This window comes from Montipora foliosa, chromosome 6 (genome assembly GCF_036669935.1).
Source record: "Montipora foliosa isolate CH-2021 chromosome 6, ASM3666993v2, whole genome shotgun sequence".
NCBI classification, from domain to species: Eukaryota; Metazoa; Cnidaria; class Anthozoa; order Scleractinia; family Acroporidae; genus Montipora; species Montipora foliosa.
The window spans coordinates 18031422-18050938 of record NC_090874.1 but is presented as its reverse complement, the minus strand read 5'-3'; the positions used below and the strand labels follow the sequence as shown (position 1 = coordinate 18050938).

Sequence of the window (19517 nt, the reverse complement as noted above, 5' to 3'; positions counted from 1 at the left end):
TGGACTTCGCTTCTTTTTGGTTAAAAGGTAGCATGAGATTTAAGACAATCACTAATCACTTTTGGCCTTCTCTTGTAAACCGCTCATTCACTCGTGTAGAGTGTTGATTGTTCCTTATTTTCATTTCCAGGGTGTAACGTGCAGTCAGTGGTATCTTTTCAATGATTTTGCCATTACTCCAGTATCACCGGTAAGCTTTGCCGTCAGCATGACAGGCGCTTGTTTGTTGGGGCGCCATTTAATGTCAGACTATTTTTATATTCTTCCCAGCAATCCTCTTGTCCCTGAATCCGAGATCGCAGCTAGGCGAGGCATCTGATACTCACCCTCTTATGTTGTCATGACGAAATTCACGGTATTCGACGGCACTATTTAGGTCCCCAACCATCCCACCCATGATGAGGAAAACTAACAACGTCTATGAAAGTAACATGTTTTGGACATGTGTCAAGCTGACATTTGCGTGAACATCAGGCCATGCATGGTTTCTCAAGTAACGGAGTCTGCTTGTCAAGTGAGAAAAATAGTCGAAAACTACTAGTTGTTCGCTCCTTGTCAGAGGCTCTCGCTTTCAGTTAATGGATTCCTCTATTAGATAGGGTTTCGCAGCAGCTTGCTGTCTCCTTTTTCTTCGTCTCATGGTCAAAGCAAGAAGCGACTAATCCGGGTTTGTCATGCTCACCGCTATTCTCCTTCTTCAGTTCGGAAAGGAAAAAAATACATTTGAGCTATGGCATCCAGTTATAACCAACTAGAAACACCTAATCTTTCTCTTTCATCTTTTAACAGAACGACGCGGTTTATTTCTCATTAGACTGGAAAATACCGTGTGCTGTTGTATTCACTCGAAGAGACATCAATAGCCGCCATGAAACAACAAGTAAGTTAAATGGCCGGACGACATATACGAATAGCTTTTATGTGCTCTTTAGGACTTTCAGTTGTTTTGACATCGGACGTCTGTGCGGGACGTCGTGCCTTCAAATTCCGGCCGGAGCAACCGTCAGGGTTTTTAAATGACTGGGAAGAAAGTGTTGTCTTTGTAATGACAACATTCTTTAAATGGTTGGACTTTCAGTCCTCCCGGATAAGGACTTTAAATCGTAGGGCTTGTCTCACGGCACTTCTGTGGGACGGTAAAGAACCAACACACTGTTTGAAAAATAGGGCAAATAGTTTCGGGTGTTATGGTCTGTGATTTCAGAACTTGGGGTACCTGTGGCACTTGTGTCGAGAAAAAGAACGAGCCTGATGCTCTATTCGAACGACTAAATCGCTACCACCCTAATATTGTTTTCACTGTCGAGGAAAACCCCGACCATTTTCTCGATACTGCCTTTAGTTATACCAACAAGTTCAATTGCAGCGCCTTCAAGAAACCGGGGAAACTACCAACACATTGGAAATCTGAGGTCCCTACCAAGTGGAAAAGGAATTGCATCACTAGCGCACACCACAGAGCCAAACGCATCTCTACCGATTTTGACAAGGACATAAAAACTCTAGAAACTTCTTTCATCAATGCAGGTTATCCGAAACGTTTTATTTCCCATACAATCAACAGCTTTCTAAACGACTCGCCCCAAGATGACAACATCATTCCGAATTTTCTCTTCGAAGAACGAAAGAAAGTTTTCATCAAGCTCCCTTTTTGCGGTAAAAACGAAAAACTCAGTAAGACGTTTATTGAAAAACTCAACAAGTTCACTAATTTCAATTTCATTTTTATAATCCTGTGGCAAACAAGGCAAATCAAAACCCTCTTTAACAACAAAGACAAAAACACTCACAGATCCAAAGTTGTTTACACAGGTGATTGTTCTTGTGGCGTTGATTACATTGGCGAGACTGTACGAAACCTAGCAGTACGAATTGCGGAGCATTCAAATCCTGCTCACACTTCTGAACCTGCAAAACACCTGCGGGAAAACCCATCACATGCTTTCACTTGGCGTGTTCTCTCCTCGGCACAGACTTTTCACAAGGATTGTCGAGGGGCTAATGATCCAACAATTCCGCCCCAGTTTGAACAAACAAGCCATTTCTTATGTCTCCAAACTTTTCCCTTTGGGAATTACATAAGATATAAATGTACGCGCGAACGGTCACCCATTTTAACCCTGATGATGGCAAACAGCCGAAAACGTTTGGTTTGAATATTTTAATTTTTTTAAATTTTGAGCCTTGTATATAGAATATAGTGTCTTATATAGTTTATGGAAAAATTACTCAACTTAAAACGACGTCGACTCAAAACGTTTCTCGAGTCGTTTTTCGAGTCGGCTTTGTGTACGTTTTTAGCTATATATATATTTAGTTCCTTCCGATAAATTTTTTTTAACAATTTGTTTATTTAAGGGGGATAGTTTTGTACACCAAAATTATGCAATAAAAAATATAGATCACCATGCTCGTTTAAGAGTAAAACGTCGTGCCTGTCTATCTCAATTTCTTAGATCGAAAGGACAAAATTCGCCATGTTCTTCGAATGCGTGTGCAACCTCTCTCACGTGTTTTGAGAACTGTTTCAGCCTGTATGATCAAATTTGCGTGAATTGCAAATTTGATCCAAATTATAAATATGGACACACATATGCGCAGTACAGGATGCGCAATGCAGTACTGAGGAATCACTTTGATGCCCCAAACTAATAACTTTCATTCTAATACTATAACTTATTAGTTGCCATTATTTTCCTTTGCTTGAACAGTCAGTCAAAGAATCGATGACAGCGTACTTTATCAAGATGTTTCCCTTGTAAGGAGGGGAAGTATATCCCGGGAGTTCACACCCTTGGGGACGGATGAACTGCCTAGCGAAGGGGACCTCGTTGGATTGGACGCCGAGTTTGTTACACTGAATCAGGTACCCAGTGGTTTCTGCTGGTTCTTTACAGCCTCAGTCTCTCTTTACTCTCGAGGATTTCTCTTTACCTACCTGTATTATAATATTGTACATCAGTGGAACTCGAGGTTTTACTGTTACAGCGTATCTTGAACAAGGTGTAAGCGATCCGGGGGAGATAATTCACATCGGTCGTCAAACTTTGTTTTAAGCTAGTCATGACAAAAAAGCAAAAGAAGTGTCTACTTTCGGCGACATCAACATCAGTTTGAATTAATGAATCTTTATTTCACACTTTGATAATTTCGACTGATTAGCATTATGTATTACGAGAAAGAAAATTGATGGAAAACAGATATTTAAAAGAATGAGAGAGGCTGAGGTTTTCAACTTGGCCACTGCATATTGAAGATGGTTACAAGGTCTGAGTTAAGTTTGTTTGCTTCTGTTTTATTTTGTGTTAGCTTTTTCATCCACGGCAATGTTAAGCAAAAATTCACACCTCAATCGAACCGAAGTTGTTACTCACTGTCATCATTTTCTTTTGATTCCTTCAGGAGGAAGCTGAAATAAGAAGCGATGGAACGCGGTCGACAATAAAACCCAGTCAGATGAGCGTAGCACGTGTTTCAGTTGTGCGGGGGTAGGATTATGCAAATTCCGTTCTCACCCTTTCCATGAGAGGCAGGTCAAAGCAGGTCATGTTACAGCGCTTTCAGAGATCGAAGCGATGAAAAGCGATGCGAACAGAGACCGAGGAATAGACGGACATTTCTAATTGCTGTAAACGTGGTCGCTCGTGATACAGGGTTTTCCTTTGTTCAATGAGAATAATTTGGATTATTCCTCTGAAACATTTTAGCTCTTGCATGATTTTTGGAGACGAAGTGTTTTTTTTTTTTTGCGGAACTCCTCGATATGTCCAGGATTGCCCGTAATGAGATGTAGATTTAAATAAGCATCACGAAGTGTCCTCTTTCTTCAACGTCACTCGTGTCTCGGAATACAGACAATTTATGTCGCAGTGTCCCCCAAAGGCTGCTTATCAAGTAAACATAACCAGCTGCATTTACCCTCACCAAAAGTAATCCGAACCCCCCTCCCCCTCCCCCAAAGGAAGAAAAGCCTAAGCCTTAAAGGGACACTTCGTGATGGATGTCAAACTTGGGCGTGCATCTAATTGGAGTCATTTCTGGACAAAAGTGCAGAGAATAGCCCTTTTCACGGTTAGTTTTTCTCATTTGCATTACATTGTAATCTAGCATGTATTTGAGGCAATTTCGGACTATTTTGTAGTTTTATCCCGAAATTGCCTCTCACCCACGTTAGATTACATTGTAATGCAAATGAGAAAAACTAACCGTGAAAAGGGCTATTCCCGAGAATTTATGCGGAAACGACTTTGGACTAATAATTCAAAGGTATTTTTGCGCGGTTTACTGAATATGCGGGAAAAGCAGATTTTAACAAGTGCTATTGAAATCCAACAAGAAAATTGGGGGTAACGTAACCACGCATTTTCGAAGATAATTAATCAACAATATTCGCAAAAAGATTTAAAATACAAAGCAATGTTGGCGTTCTTTTCCAAATTGAAGCTTACTTGAGAAGCTTACTTGAGAAAAATGCGTGGTTACCCCTAATTTTCTTTTAATTTGGATACCAAGGACACTTGCTAAGTTCTTCTTTTCTCCCCATAGTTTTTAACGGCGCAAAAATATTCCGGTAATAATAAGTGCCACCCATAGGAAAGCCGAATGTCTCGAGATGCGCCGAACGCATGCGCAATAACAATATTAGGCACCGTCCTTAAAAGGGACACTGCAGCGTGTGTACCCATGAGTTTTACACAGCTAATTTATTTTATCTCTGTTCTTCAGTAACGGGCCATTGGCTGGTGTGCCATTTATAGATGATTATATTTCAACGCCTGAACAAGTTAGTTTGTATCGGAGAACAGAATTGTCCTTGGCTAGAGAAAAGAGAAAAAATGTTGATAAAAGGAACTACACTGGAGAGTTAACAATCTATCTTTAGTTCGCCCTCTTCCCTGATAGTTGAGGGACCTTGAAATCTACGACAGTGACGTCATCGAAACATCAACAAGGAACTTAACGCTTGATTGGCAAAATTTTGAGCTTTGATTTTTATCCAAAAGCTGTTTACTTTGAGTGTAAGTTTTGGATTTCACGGTCCGCCATTATTCACCTCAAAACTCACTAGCTTAAATTTTGAATGGCGTATATTTGTCCGGACTACTCGCGCTTCATCTTTCACAAAGAAACTTAGGTCATGGTTGTTCAAGATTCCTTCATAATCTCAGCTTTATTACATATAAGGAGGTATTGTATCCGCAAGGTCAAGGCGCCGGAATTGCATTGTGGAATTCCCAGGTTGAATTCCCGCTTTGACAGCTCCTGGCTGGATTTGTTCTGGGTAGTCGACCTTTCAGCTGCACTTGTAATTAGCTAACTGGTCTGTGTCTGGGAAGTTGGGATTTTTAGTAATTGGTTCTTTTTTTGTGCATCAGTTGTTTCATTGCCCGTTTTTATACTAGAGATGCATAATCCGTACAGACGAATTATGCATCTCTCATGTCATCCGTCAAGTGTAAAGATGGAACGAACTATATTAGACGTATTAGGCAAATATCTGTGTTTTGCCTGGTTGTGCGTTTCTAGTATAAAGACGGTCACAGGACGCATTATCCGTCTGGACGATTGATCTTCCGTTCTACGTTGTTGAAGAAGCACAATGAAAGATAGTTCGTCTAGACGATTAATGCGTCTCTATAGTATAAAAACGGCAATGCATTGTCTCTAAAAAGCCCCTTTCCAGAGCGGGTGGATTACATCAATCTAATTATAACTATTATCATTTTCGTCCAGCTTTGGTTTCTGTTTTTCCAGGTTGTTGATTACCTCACCAAATTCTCTGGTATAAAACCAGGAGATTTAGACGCCACAATGTCCTCCAAGCATCTCACTACCTTGAAAACGACTTACCGCAAGCTGCGAGCTTTGGTCGCTAGAAAAGTCAAGTTTGTTGGTCACGGACTGAAAAAGGATTTCAGAGTAATAAATATTCTGGTACGTAATGATCATTAAAGGAAAACGCATTGCCTCTTCCTGGTTTTTTAGTGCTTGTGTACGCTTGAACCCTTGAACTCTTTTCTTATTCAAACAATTTGGGTGAAAAGACCCTATGTACCACTTTCATCATGGCAGCCAAAATAAAATGTTCTTATGTTTTAATTCTTAAAATGCCTTTCTAGAATGTACGGTCACGAGGTTAAGTTCTGTTGGACGTGATTCATGCCTGGATGGGTGACCGTCTCAAAATACCCTGCGCTGAACGCTGTGGGGATTCAGGCTGGCGCATTGGTTGTGAACCATGCCTCCCATCCCTGCGATTTATTTGACCGGAAGTTAAACCTGGGACAACCAGAGTCAAATTCAACCAGTGACGGGTGTTGAACCCGGGATTGCCGGGTCTCAAGGAAAGCGCACTGACCAATGGGCCACACTGCAGGGTTGCCACGGTCAGGGAAAAGTCAGGGAAAAACAAAAATTTTTCAAGGTCAGGGAAAAGTCAGGGAATTTTGCAAAAGGTCAGGGAAAATCTCAGTTCTTGTCAAAGTCAGTGAAAAGTCAGGGAATTTTGTTTTCAGGTTTTGTGAACTTTATGAAGACATTTTCATTCGGAAAATGAAGCTGTAGTCGATCGAGTTATGCGTTCAAATGCCGGGTTTTTCGGTCAGTGGCTTTCGTTGTGAATGCCTTCTTCCAAATAAGGAAGAGAAATCGGAAGAAGCTTGGGAACCAGTGTTTTCCTTCGGCCATTTTTATCGAAACGTGGTGGAACTCGCCTAATGCAAGGTCAGTGAAAGTTGTTTTCAGGTCAGTGAAAAGTCAGGGAAAAGTCAGGGAATTTTTTGGGTTCTAATGAGTGGCAACCCTGCAATGCCTCTTGAATGCTTTTAGCAAACAGGAGGCGATATCCTGAGCTTGACTCTTCACGATTTTGTTCCCAAGACTCGCGCTGGTTTGGGACTAGATGTCCATCAGGCACCCGGCACGATTAATTCACACTCTGCATGTGTAGTTGTGTTGATTTTGCGCTTGGCACGCTGTGCGAAGGGTAAGATTGAATATTTGTTTCACCAGTCGGTCCGATTGACACTAATATACTAAAGAGAATAATTGGTCTGCCACCAGTTATGAAAGTGGTCTATTAAGCATCTGTTAAAGAGTTAAATTAAGGTTATGGTTGACATGACACTATCCCGTTGAATTCGCCTGAATATCTCGGGTGTCTATATGAAAATCGTCGTGATAACTTGAGTGCGAGCATCACTTTCCGCCATCTTTCGTCTATAACCCGCACTTCAAAAACCATTTCTTTCATTAGCCCTATCACGGCCGGGAACACGTGAGCCCAACAAATTGGCCTGCTCTCAACTGTGTGCCGGGCTACATAGCTCTGGTATAGCCTTCGACCAGGCTCCGCATTTGGTGTTGGACGAAAAGGAACGTGGCGAAAAAACTTGGCAAGCGAAGCCCAGGCTCCGCGGTTGGGGTTTGCACCAGCATCGCAGAGGTCATGGGTTCGAATCCAGTTGAGGCCACCTGGATTTTTCTGGTGTCTATAAGAGACAATTGCTTAAAATATGTATATATGTACATTATTTATATCGTATATATTAAAGGGAAAAGCAGAAATATAATAATAATAATAATAGCGTCTTTAAAAATATATGTCAAATTTTACAGAAATAGACCTGTTTAAAAAGATAAGTTTTTAGCTCTCTCTTTAAGATGTTCATATTGTCCTCTGCCCTAAGGGAAGGTAGTAAAGTATTCCAAAGCGCTGGCGCGGCCACAGAGAAAGCTTTATCACCATTTGTTCTTTTTCAGGTGTCTTTAAGAGACAAATGCTTTAATTGTGCTGATAAGTGCGAGTATTTTTTTCTACAGCCCGCACTTCAAACAAACATTTCTTTCCTCCATGACTCTATTTTGTAATCCACCCTTGTTTTTCCAGGTACCAAAGGAACAAGTATTTAACACCGTTGAGCTGTTTCATCTTCCCCGACAGCGTTACATCTCACTTCGATTTCTTGCTTGGTATTTCTTAGGTAAAGCGACTGGAATGTTTTTATTTGCCTTTTATGTCTGCATATTACCAATGGCTTCATTGTTTGTTCTTAGAGGTGCGTCTCCAAGGTCAATATTAGGCTGATTTAGCAACAGAACGGGAACGTCAGTGCCGACGGCGCGCGCAGAAAAAACACCAATGAGAATTCAGAATAGAATAGACTGCCACTCTTTTCTTCTCTATTCTAAATTCTCATTGGTAGTTTTGCTGCGCGCGACGTCGCCACTGACGTTCCCGTTCTGTTGCTAAATCAGCCTATTGAGTGGTAGGTCTAATCGTCATTCCGCTGACCGCCGGATCGTCTAACTCTGTACTAAAATTAAACTAACCGACTGTGGATCTGATCGAACGACTGACGGACGGACTATTTGTGAGTCTTCCCCAGAACCCGGAAAATAGCCTGACTTCTTTTTGTGTTTTGTTTTGGTGGTCCTATTTGGTCAAAAACCTTTCCAACCAATCGACCTAGGCCGACCATCTGCTGATAAATGCACCAAAACACCGGGCGCTCTGTGCCGTATTCTTTGACCGAGCGAGTCACTGTCTGAGTGAGATTGACTGACTGACTTATAGAATTATTGACCGTCCAACAGATTATTAGCCTGCGAACGCAGACGTATTTCCGGCCGTCGTTTCCCTCTAACTGACGAAAGCTTGGTTTTATCAAATGAGTCAATGAAGATAAATTAATCACGGTATGAAATATCTTTGACTTGAAGTTTCGAGCGTTCATTCCCTCTGAAGAAGGGCTAACTGTGGAAACGTCAGCTGCGGTTACGGTGGTTAATTAACCCTTTGATTCGCACGATCGAAACGTTGATCCTCCCAACTAGTACCGTAAAGTTCTTTGTTGGGTAGTCATGAGAATTTGGTACTATATCAAGATCACACCTCTTAAGCAGATAATCATCTTCATTCTCAATACCAGTCTGAATGACATTTCGTTGAGTTTGTGAGGAGAATTTACAAACCAATCACTCCTGGGGTTCAAAGGGTTTTAATTAATTTACCTCTATCATTTCATTTTTTTTTTTTGTCTTACTCCCTACCGACCTAGCAGCACAGTTTCTTTTTAATGCCATCCTCTTTTTTTCTCCGTTTAGCGTCGTCCGACCGACCCAAATTGTTGCTATTTTCAAAAAAAAAAAGTAACGACGTAGTTAAACCATTTTCATGTCGCATAGGAGTTTCAGTGGTTTATCCTTTTTCCCATGTTGTCTTAATTTTACAATAACATCAACCAACTTTTCCGCCATATTGATTTTGGATTCACGTCTTGTTGTTTTCCAGGCTCCGCAGCAATGATGCTGACGTAGCAGGCTTCCATTTCCGAGACTACTTGTAAATTTTTTTTAGGTTTTTTTTTCCAATCCGACCGACCGACCCAGTATCAGGAAAAGCATTCGACGCTAAACGAAAAAAAAAAGGGGGGTGACCTAAATTAATCCTTGGATTTATCTGACTGGATGAGCAAAACAAAAGAAAAAAGGCCTGTTAATCATCATCATAAATGGTTAACTCTACGGTAATAAGGTTGTCTTTGTTATTTGAATGACAATTCAATTGTTTCAGGTTTGACAATTCAGTCGGAAACTCATGACAGCACTGAAGATGCCAACACAGCTTTACAACTTTACAGAAAATACGAAGAGTTATCAGCCAGAGGGGAGTTCAAAAACGTTTTAAGACAAGTGTACGAGCACGGTAGAAAATCCGGTTGGAAGATAGGAGACAGCTCTTTAGACTGAGTGAAGAAGATTTGCAAACACTCGGATGATGGAGAAAATCTCTCCAGCATATCTTGAGTTTGACTGTAAAGGGAACCTCCACTTCGACAAAAAAAAAACTTTAAATCACAGGAAATAACCGTTACAGTCAAGTCAGTCTAAAGTATTTTCAAAGAAATTGTGTGTATCCGAAATAAATAAGGTTTATAATTGCCTATTTTTGTTTTGAAATGTTGCGGACGCCGCCATCTTGAATAAGTGTGACGTGTTACGGTTGCCCTATTGTTATTAGACAAAAGCTCTTTGTGTAAGAGCAATAGGGCAACCGTAACACGTCACAATTATTCAAAATGGCTGCGCCTGCGAAATTTGTAAATGAAAATAAGCGATTTTAAAATTCACTTTTCTTGATATAAACACTGTTTTAACACTGCAAGAGTGGAGGCTCCCTTGAAAGAACAGCTAAACCTTCAAGTTTTCACCTGGACACAAAGGAAAGCCTGGTACTTAGAAATGGCCGGAAAGTGCGCACACTGCATGAATGCTTCAATGTCATAGGCCAATATAAACCAGCGTGAGCTCAGGATAAATTAGCCTGGAGGAATGGATTTGCCTCCAAAGAAAATTCTAACAACGGAGAGTCTATTATCGTGGTAAAGTCGCGCGTAGAAATCGTCGAAGCCCCAAGAAAATTGAAAGCCTTTCCTTCCTCTTTTCTTTGCGGCTTCTCTGTTCGTATCATGGCTTGCGGCCGATATTTTGACGCGCGCAAACGACCTCGTCCACTGCGCGAGCAAGGCGTTCGTTTTTTTTTCCGTCCTATGCGTTTAGCCTTAGTTGAGTTTTCGCGATTCGCGTAAGCGTTAAGAAACATGAGCATCAAGCCTTCCTGGCTTTTTATCATCCAATTGTTTTCTGCGCTTCGGTATGTCTATGCATATATCATCAACACCAGACGTAAACCCGATAAGACGCTGCGTTATACGGTGTACTTTATGAAAGATACAACCATTTCAATCAAATGTAAACTAAGTCTTACGTGAACGCCAGTGACTTTAGCCCACCTATAGAAAACGCATCTTGTCATTCTCTTCTTGAAATTTCGGTTTTAATAACGAGGTGTGAACATCAATAAAAGTGTCAGTGGTTTGATCGACGACGGAGCTAGTGAAAGACGTGGATACATTTTTCATTGGACGTAATAATAATCTTCATTTAAGAGGTAAGTCATTTGGTACTGGTGTACTAAGCTGGAACACAAACAAAACCAAATTATCTCAATCAAATCAAATGTTGGTTTTTGAGGAGAGGGGAAAATCGGATTACCTGGAGAAAAACCTTTCGGAACAGAATCGAGATTCACCAACTCAACCCACACATGAGGTGGTCTTCGAGCAAACGGTGTGTTTGAACTTGAGCGTTCAAGCTCAAATACACCGTCTGCACGCCGGCACCATACGAGGTTGAGTCCGGGATTCGAACCCAAGACACATTTCCCTCCCCGTCCACAAACAGAAGTTTTTTAAAGTCCTTCTATGACCAGAAAATCAATTCTTCTTTTCCTTTTGATTTCAAAATTGTGTTAACTAAACACCAAGTGACGCACGTTTTAAGCCCTGATTTAAAAAAGACGTGTACACCTGTTTATTTTAACTGGAATTTCATTAGTTCCTTCACTTTAAATTGATTGTCCGCCATTACTAATGTGAAGTCTTCAGAGAGCTGGATCGAGGACAAAATGACGCCCAAGACTCAATCGTTTAAGAATGCAATGCGTGCGCAAACGGCTGAATTAATAAGTGACACAGGAGGTTTGGGCTTTCAGACTTATAAACTCGTGTTTTGTATATATAGTAAGCCGCGTTCCGCGATGAATTTTTTTTAAGGGGAGTGGCACTTCACTACAGAAAAAGATAATGGTTGGTAAGGAAGCTTTTTAGTCAAGAGCCCTGAAAAAGGTTGCATGGATGGTTCTGTGAACTAACTTTTTCAATGGAAATCTGACATCGCTTCAATCGGAAGGCGCATGCGCAACTAGTCCCATTCCTCTGGGAACTGGTATTTTGACAAGTGTATCAAAGGAGGGCCTTATGCATGACGTCATATTTTATGGAGAAATAATTTCTTTTAAAATCCATGCTACAGATTTTGTGTTAGAATGTTCTCATACTGTATTGGGAGGAATGGCGATGGAATCCCCAAGCAGTGTCGTTGCTAAGCGGGTCATGTGAGCGTTCTGGGTCTGATTGCCACTTACAGGTTTTTTTTCACGATTTGTTGTTGTCATCTACGTACATAACCGATTATACGTATAATATACAGTCTTTCATCTCCCCGAGAAGGTAGGAGAGATGAAAGACTCTGGGATCGTAAAATCCGAGTAACGAAGACATAAATCCTTTTTTATATACTTGATTTATTTTCCCGTTTTTGGTTCCTATATTGGAGGGAATGGCGTTGGAATTCCCAAACAGTGCTTTCTAAAGCCCTGGCCAAACGAGAGAGAAGTTGACGAGGGCTGAAACTCTCGCTCTCGTTTGGCCAGTAATTCATGTAGACTACGCTGTTCAAGTGACGCATACTCTTAAGTTAACTTGAAGTTACAACCGTCATGTTTATGCTCATAACAAAAAAAAACGGCTGCTTTGAAGAGCACATTGTATCTCCCCTCCTTTCGTTAAAAACTGAATTAATTTTCCGCAACCCCGCACCTCACTTGTTTTCACACAACCACTTATATATTGCAAAGTATCATTTCTCTATTAGAGATGATTAGTGAAAAAATCTGGGAGACACTGTCACCGTCACACTTCTTTCCTCGCATGCGAAATGTTCACTTCCGGTTGCCGTCCGCGTCTCAAAAACCTCGTGTGCTTTGAAGCTCCCTAGTTTGGCGGTGTCACTTGGAATACCACAGGAAGACTACGTTTTAACTTCAACACAGCTTCGGTTTAGTCGTAGTCGCATATATTAATTTCCTACGCACTTGTTCTTTTGAGAAAATTTGAGCCCTGTTGGCCTGGGTTACTATTAGGAGAGATGAACAAGAACAACCCTGTTATTTACTTTTTTGCCTTTTTTTTCGATTTTATCCCAGTAGTTTACACAACTCATTTCTATCATTTCAATGGCATTGCCTTTGTTTAAAGGGGCAGTGACATCAGTGCATCAATTAAGACCAAAAAATAATGCTATAGTTTTGTTACCAATAACCATTGAAGTGCACTGAAGCTATTCTTTGCCATTGGATAACGCTGAACGCGCTCGCTAATTGGCTACTCAAACTCCGGTTATCCTTTGATATTCACCTCCGAGCAATTCGCGCGGAATTTGCGCCCGAAAATGTTATCTTTGCAGGAATAAATGATTTAAATCATCTTTTTGTGCTATTTATATTTAGTATATAATAAAAACAGCTATTTGCCTCAGTGTCGGTGGCTAGTGGTGATATCTACCTTACCTGAATAGTCGTTAATTGTTTGCGGCCAAGGATGGAGAGAATGGAAATGGACTGAAACTTGAAAAAACTGGCCAGTTTTTTTCAAGTGTGGGGACGATGTCTTCCGAAAGTCGCCAAGAATTAAATACGAATATCTCTTTGTGCCATAAATACGTTCCATATCTTCTCAGTGGGTTGTCAGGAATGTTGTACTTGTGAGCTAAAGTACTAATTTAGATTTTTACCCCGTTTTGATATAAAGACAGCAAATTTAGCGTGGCAGTGCCCCTTTAACGACAAACAAGCAAACTGTCGGTTTGCCAGGTGAACGCTGTTAGAAGGTGTCTTATTGTCTTAACTTCACGATCTTTTTTTCTCTTTTCGTAGTGGGCCGCTTTTATCTGACTGGCCGGAGGAAAATATGGTGTTTGGAGACAGGTATGGGCAATTATAGGACATATCACTTCACTTCAGATAAATGTGACCTACTTTAGGTCCTGTATTACAAGACATGTGTGAGACGTATAAAAACCAAGGCACAGGCCTGTTTTAAAAGATCACATATGAAAGCTTTATCATTCATTACGTTCTGGGGATATATGAGAAGCCCACTAGTCATTAAAAATATTTGTGAACTGCGTGCAACCATTCCGGAGCAATCTGGTAATGCCCCTTTCCCAGAAATTGTTGTTAAAGCATCATAACGATCTCAGAAAAGAACTTTAAATTAAACGATTACCTTTTTTAACCACAATTGCTTGAAGTCTCGCAATCTGGTTGGCTAATTTGCTATTGTCGGTAAGAGCCTAGACAACGTTGCTCGTGTCAACTAATAGCCAATCAGAAAAGCTCATTTGGGAATGAACCAATCACATTGCGAGAAAGTTATAGACAACGCTTGCTCTTTCTTTGCGTCACGATCTGGGTCACGCTCTGAATTAGGCTGCACCTCGTGAGTCCACAATATTTGACCACTGTGATGACGAATATCGTTGTCGATAAGAGTACAGACAACGCAGGACCATATTCGATTTGTTAAATGACCGTATGTTGGATCTGAATAGCACATATGTTTGTTAAATTGTGATAAATTCTGAACTTTCGGACATTTACCTTTTCGTATTAATAACTAAAACACATCTCAAATTGCCAAAAGTTTGCATAAGTACGCAAAGCCTATCGTTTCAAGTGAAGATCCTTATGTGGTTCAAAAGGGGTGCCTTTTTGTTATTTGTTTTTTTGTTTGTTTTGTAGCAAAAGAGGTGTAACAAGGCCCGATTTTTGTGATATGAGAAAAAGTCAATTATCTGAATTAAGAACATCATCCACAGGTATTGAAACAAGTCCCTGCATATCTATTAACAGACCAACTCCCGCGATCGATCCCGAGATTCTCCGTACCATGATTGTAAGGCATTTTATTGGTTATGCACCGAATCCAGGTACAAGAAAACGAAACCAGGTATTTGACGCCTTTAATTCAGTACGGATATGCAATGCCGAGAATACATACCTCTTACTAACTGAGTTTGAAGTCCGTACCGTAAGCTACGGACCGAGTTTTGAACGGGAAAAAAACGAGGATCCCTAACTCACAGTACGGGCCAAGAAAACGAGGTTAGTAAGATATTTGCTATATCTCTGAGGTAATCAGGAGAGCGAGAAAGGGAACAAGTTTAAGTCAAGCGGAAGGTTCAACTGCCTCAACGATTGCGCGTCAAAATCCAAAAGATGAACAAATCTTCTCTGCCTCGCCAGAGAATGTTTTATCAAAAATTCAAATTTAGCGGGCAGTACTGCCTACTGCCGGCCTTACTCCACTAAACCATCCAATCACAGCGCGCGTATCTGAGAGATAAAATAAAAGCGGTAATCAGACGTAGTTTGACACCTCTTTGCTGTAAAGAGTAATGAATGGAACGTATTAGAGATCCAGTGTCATACGAATTTATGAAAAGGAAAATACTGTACCAGACTCGCCCATGAACCGAGGTATGGCATGACAGTGCTCAGTATTTGATCAGAGTATAGCATGGTTGAACTCGTTATTATCGACCTTTGAAGGGGCAGTGTTATGCTAAATTTGCTATTTTTAGGTCAAAACTGGGCAAAAATCTACATTAGTACTTTAGCTCACGCGCACAACGTTCCTGACAACCCACTGACAAGAAATGACATATATTATTGCACAAAGAGCTATTTTTGGCGACTTTCTGTGGACACCATCTCCAAACTTGAAAAACAAGTTTCAATCCATTTCCATCCTCTCAATCCATGGATGCAAAGAATACCTTCCAAAAAATAGATTCAGTGCACTTTAACTCTTATTGGCAACAAAAATCCACCATTATTTTTTGGTCTCGATTGATGCAAAGACGTATTTTAGTGTTTCGAAGTTTGACTGAAATATCGTGACACTGCTCCTTTAAACAGCTGCAAGTTTACAAGAGCAACAACATGTGTAAGCCCAAAAAACACATTCAGGCGCATTTAATGATTGTGACGTAGTGTCCTACAGAAGGTACTGTGAACGAAATGATATATGAAAGGAATCATATATTGGACTGTGGATATGAAATCAAGTGAAGCTATGATCGTCGCAGTTATGAACGCAATTATAGCAATTGCGTAGAGAAGCCTGAAAAATTCAGGACTTCAATTAACGGAGTTTGAACCTGTGACCTCGCGATGCCGGTGCAACGCTCTAACCATCTGAGCTATGAAGCCACTGATGTTGGGAGCTAGTTATTTGTGGGTTCAAATGTTCCCTCACTCTGGTCAGTTGACCAACTCCCAACATCAGTGGCTTCAGGAGCTCAGTTGGTTAGAGCGTCGCACCGGCATCGCGAGGTCACGGGTTCAAACCCCGTTGAAGTTCTGAATTTTTCCGGCTTCTCTACGCAATTGCTAAAACTGACCGACTGAGCTCCCTCCTACGTCTGTCTCTAAAAGACAGGAGACGGGAATAGGCGATATAAATACTCATTAATCGTATTCGGCTAAATATTTCAACATTGTTGGTCACCTGTTTCTTGTTGACCCGTGACAATCAATATTGGAATAAAAAGTGTTGGCCTTGATCTACTACTTGACACTTATTACACACAGGCGAAGCACGCGAATCAACAATTGCGCAAGATTCTAACTTCTCGTGCCCAGTCTCTCTCCCGTCTAAAAATAGAATACAACCAGACAAAAAGTCCTCTACAATGTATTTAGCACCCAAATCAAAACCCAAGAAATTAAAATAAATATTCGAATTCTTTCAATGCTAAACGCGCAAACGAGGAAAAGAAACAATCAAAATCTTCCAAAAAAGACTGCAGCCCCATTAGTGATCTGACCAGTACTCGCGATCTTCAAGTAACTCAAGAGAAAAATCTGCCTTTGCAATGAGGATTGCAAGTGGGTTATACCTTCATTGACATGTCTTTCTGGTGGTCTCACGTGACCACTGGCCAATTGTTCTGGGCCCGAACTTTATCTTTCCATTTTTAAATTAAATGGTGGCGATAAAGGAAACCTACATGGTCCTTCTTGAGATCGAATTCGACTCTCAGTCAACAAAACATCACATTTTCTTGAGGAATTAAGCCCTTGATTCATGTAGTTATAAGGTGTTTGTGTAATAATGGTCAGATCGCTGGGAAATTGAGGGTCGAGAGATATTAGCTGCGATGAGCTATTCGATTTCTTTTGTCACAGTTGGTGTCAATGGCCATGGATCACCGAAGAGCTACAGAAAACTAGTGACAGTCAGGCCATTGAAGTAGAGTGATTCGAGTCAGGCGATGATAGTTCATCCCACGCACTGCATGCTAGGAGTGAAATCCGGACTGAGGGGATGGCAGCTTCCACGTGTCTCCTAGGTTACAGGACTGCAGCCGTATCCGAGCTAATTTCGCAAAGTTATACCGCTAGGTTTAACTTATGTTAGTAATAATCAGCATTTTTTTATATTCCAGGCATCATCGATAAATACACATCTGTGTTCATTTAGCTACTTAAAGATTAACCATCTCGTTCCTAATACAAGTCGGTCATGATTATCTTAAGAAAATGGCATTTTGCAAGAACCTTGATGCAAAGAATCCTTAAATCGCGCCTGGCCAACAGTGAGAAAAAGTGGACTCGCCCAAGCAGCTAATGGTAAAACGTTCAACACAGCAAGGAGAATGTGTCTCCTCCATTCCTTTCTCCAAACTGCCATGACGGCCAAATTCTGATATCGCGTTTCGATCATCAAGGATATACTTGTGAAAAGCCACTCGATCACTAATGGCACTGCAGTCAACTTGGCAAAAGATACCAACAATAACCAAAAGGAGGTGTTCTCATAAATGAATTGATACAAATGGAAGAATCCATTGATAGAGACAATTGCGGACGACTCATAGAGCATGCTCATAATAGCGATATCCGCTGTTATTCTCTCGGTACGCGGAGTTCTGTAACGACCCCAAGGAGCTGAGGTTCGTTTCAAGATTCGTTGGCATATGTGATCGATGACAACAACTGCGCTTCGTTCTATGACTTCGGCAGCGCCGTGAATTATTCCAAGACAAGCGATGTCTTTTAAGTTGCCCAGATCCACCTGCAGAACCCGGAATGTAACCGCTGATGCACCGTACAATGGCGCCATCATAACGTAGGAATAAGCTGGATGTGTAATTCTCCAAAGTCTCTGAACACAAATACGAGATGTTGTCTTGAAAACAACCGCAATGAGCGGAGAAAAGAGAGCGATAATCAGTTTGCCGTTTTCGTTTTGTTTCTTATACGCAGGAAAAATATATGCAGAAGTGATGATACCCGCCGTAAAAGGCAAACAATAAATGGCGGAAAAAAGCATGAAAACAGTGCGTTTTTGTCGCCTTGAGTGAAAGCAGAGATGATTTGTTAACAAATAGTTGTGGCCAAAAATACCCATGATAAAGAGAATGTCATGAGGGATGGCTTTTTCGTCGGAAAGCGGGAAAGATAGGATTCCTAGGGCTTGTAAAGTTACTCGATACAGTGAATCCAAGGAAAACATGAACATGCAACATAGAAAGAGCTTTCTCTTGACTCCTGACAGTTGATATGGACGGAAAAGAACCAGAGCAAGTACAAACACCCAAATATCCAAAAAAATGAAAAAGATGGATTGATAAATAAGCTGCATCCGTTGTAACTTTAGCGAAATTGAGTTCTTTGGTTGAAAATAACAGTTGAGGTAAGTTTTATAGACAAGATAAGAGACCATTGTGAACAACATACCAATAGCGATGGCTGAGAGAAGCGAAATCGAAGCACCGATGACCGTTGCCTTACAGATTGTTCGCAAAGCGGATGGTCTAAGCTGCTTCCAGGACATTGCTCCATGGATATCCGCTTCCTGCTTTTCGTTTTGTTCTGCGATATTTGTGGGGGAACAAGCGTCTAAAAAGACCGCCTTAAGTCTACAGGATGCTGGTAAAAAATCATCCACCGTCCCTTCTTTGTTGCTGTATTCCTGATAAATAATCTTGTCCACTGGTTGAGCGTACCATTCTCGGCCTGTATTCTGCAAAAGGCTGTATTCTAGAGTTTCCTGACTATGTTCAGAATCCTTTGGGCTGTATTGTTCGGATACACTACGCGTAAAGCTAAAGATTATGTGTCCGAACACTTCGATGCATGTGCGTCCAGCCATTTTGTAGTTGTTTCAAGAAAAGTTTAATCGTGCAGTATTACAAAAAACTGACTTCTCTGCCTTCTGTCCAAGTAAAATTTGTTTACTCGACAATCTTATCTCGAATATAACTATCTCTTATCCAAGACCGTTATTTATTAATCCGAATTACTTCCGCCCACGTGCATCTCTTTCGCTTACGTAGAGGTTCGAGACTGTTGTTGAAATATTCAGGAGTTTTTCTGTTATTCCAGGTTACTTTTGTTTCAAGAATACTGAAACACTGCAAATGGGACGCTCAAACGTATTGATAATTGACAAAGACGACAAAAAAAAAAGGTTAACTCTATCAAAACATCAACAATAAAAGCGCACACAGCCTGCATCGTCGCGTGCTTTCATCTATTTCGCGGTGTCTGGATACCACGATGATGCACGACGCTCGAGTTTTTGATATATTACATCCATCTCTCGTCTTGCGCAACTTATCTTATATCATGGCGCTGGACAACTAGAACATCCTTACTACATTGGCCAAACCCGGTATACTGTTTTATCGTATTGTTTAAGAATTGGGCGAGTTGCGACATAGTTAGATCTGTTAAAGTGTATTTCCGGTTGACTGTTTAATAGCTACTCATATTTTCGTCAAAACTCCAGCGATGCGTTGATTAAACTCTCGGCCGACCCGAAAGA

General features: G+C 40.9%; 3 protein-coding genes across 3 annotated transcripts in view; all 3 read left to right on the top strand.

Moving 5' to 3' along the window:
- Positions 1-9974, top strand: part of LOC138005121 (PAN2-PAN3 deadenylation complex catalytic subunit PAN2-like) — a 58669-nt gene extending 48695 nt beyond the window's left edge. The window contains exons 11-18 of the mRNA XM_068851398.1: positions 131-190; positions 790-880; positions 2712-2866; positions 3403-3488; positions 4726-4783; positions 5755-5934; positions 7889-7982; positions 9575-9974. Of these exons, the coding sequence (XP_068707499.1) occupies positions 131-190; positions 790-880; positions 2712-2866; positions 3403-3488; positions 4726-4783; positions 5755-5934; positions 7889-7982; positions 9575-9750 (900 nt within the window). The 3' untranslated portion in view covers positions 9751-9974. The remainder of the gene's footprint in view (positions 1-130; positions 191-789; positions 881-2711; positions 2867-3402; positions 3489-4725; positions 4784-5754; positions 5935-7888; positions 7983-9574) is intronic.
- Positions 9975-13564: 3590 nt separating this feature from the next.
- LOC138005120 (PAN2-PAN3 deadenylation complex catalytic subunit PAN2-like) overlaps positions 13565-19517 on the top strand; it is a 35589-nt gene continuing 29636 nt past the window's right edge. The window contains 3 exon segments of the mRNA XM_068851397.1: positions 13565-13606; positions 14534-14630; positions 17134-17203. Of these exon segments, the coding sequence (XP_068707498.1) occupies positions 13590-13606; positions 14534-14630; positions 17134-17203 (184 nt within the window). The 5' untranslated portion in view covers positions 13565-13589.
- Positions 15120-19517, top strand: part of LOC138006870 (uncharacterized) — a 78722-nt gene continuing 74324 nt past the window's right edge. Inside the window, exon 1 of the mRNA XM_068853480.1 lies at positions 15120-15160. The gene's annotated coding sequence lies outside the window, so the exon portion shown is untranslated. The remainder of the gene's footprint in view (positions 15161-19517) is intronic.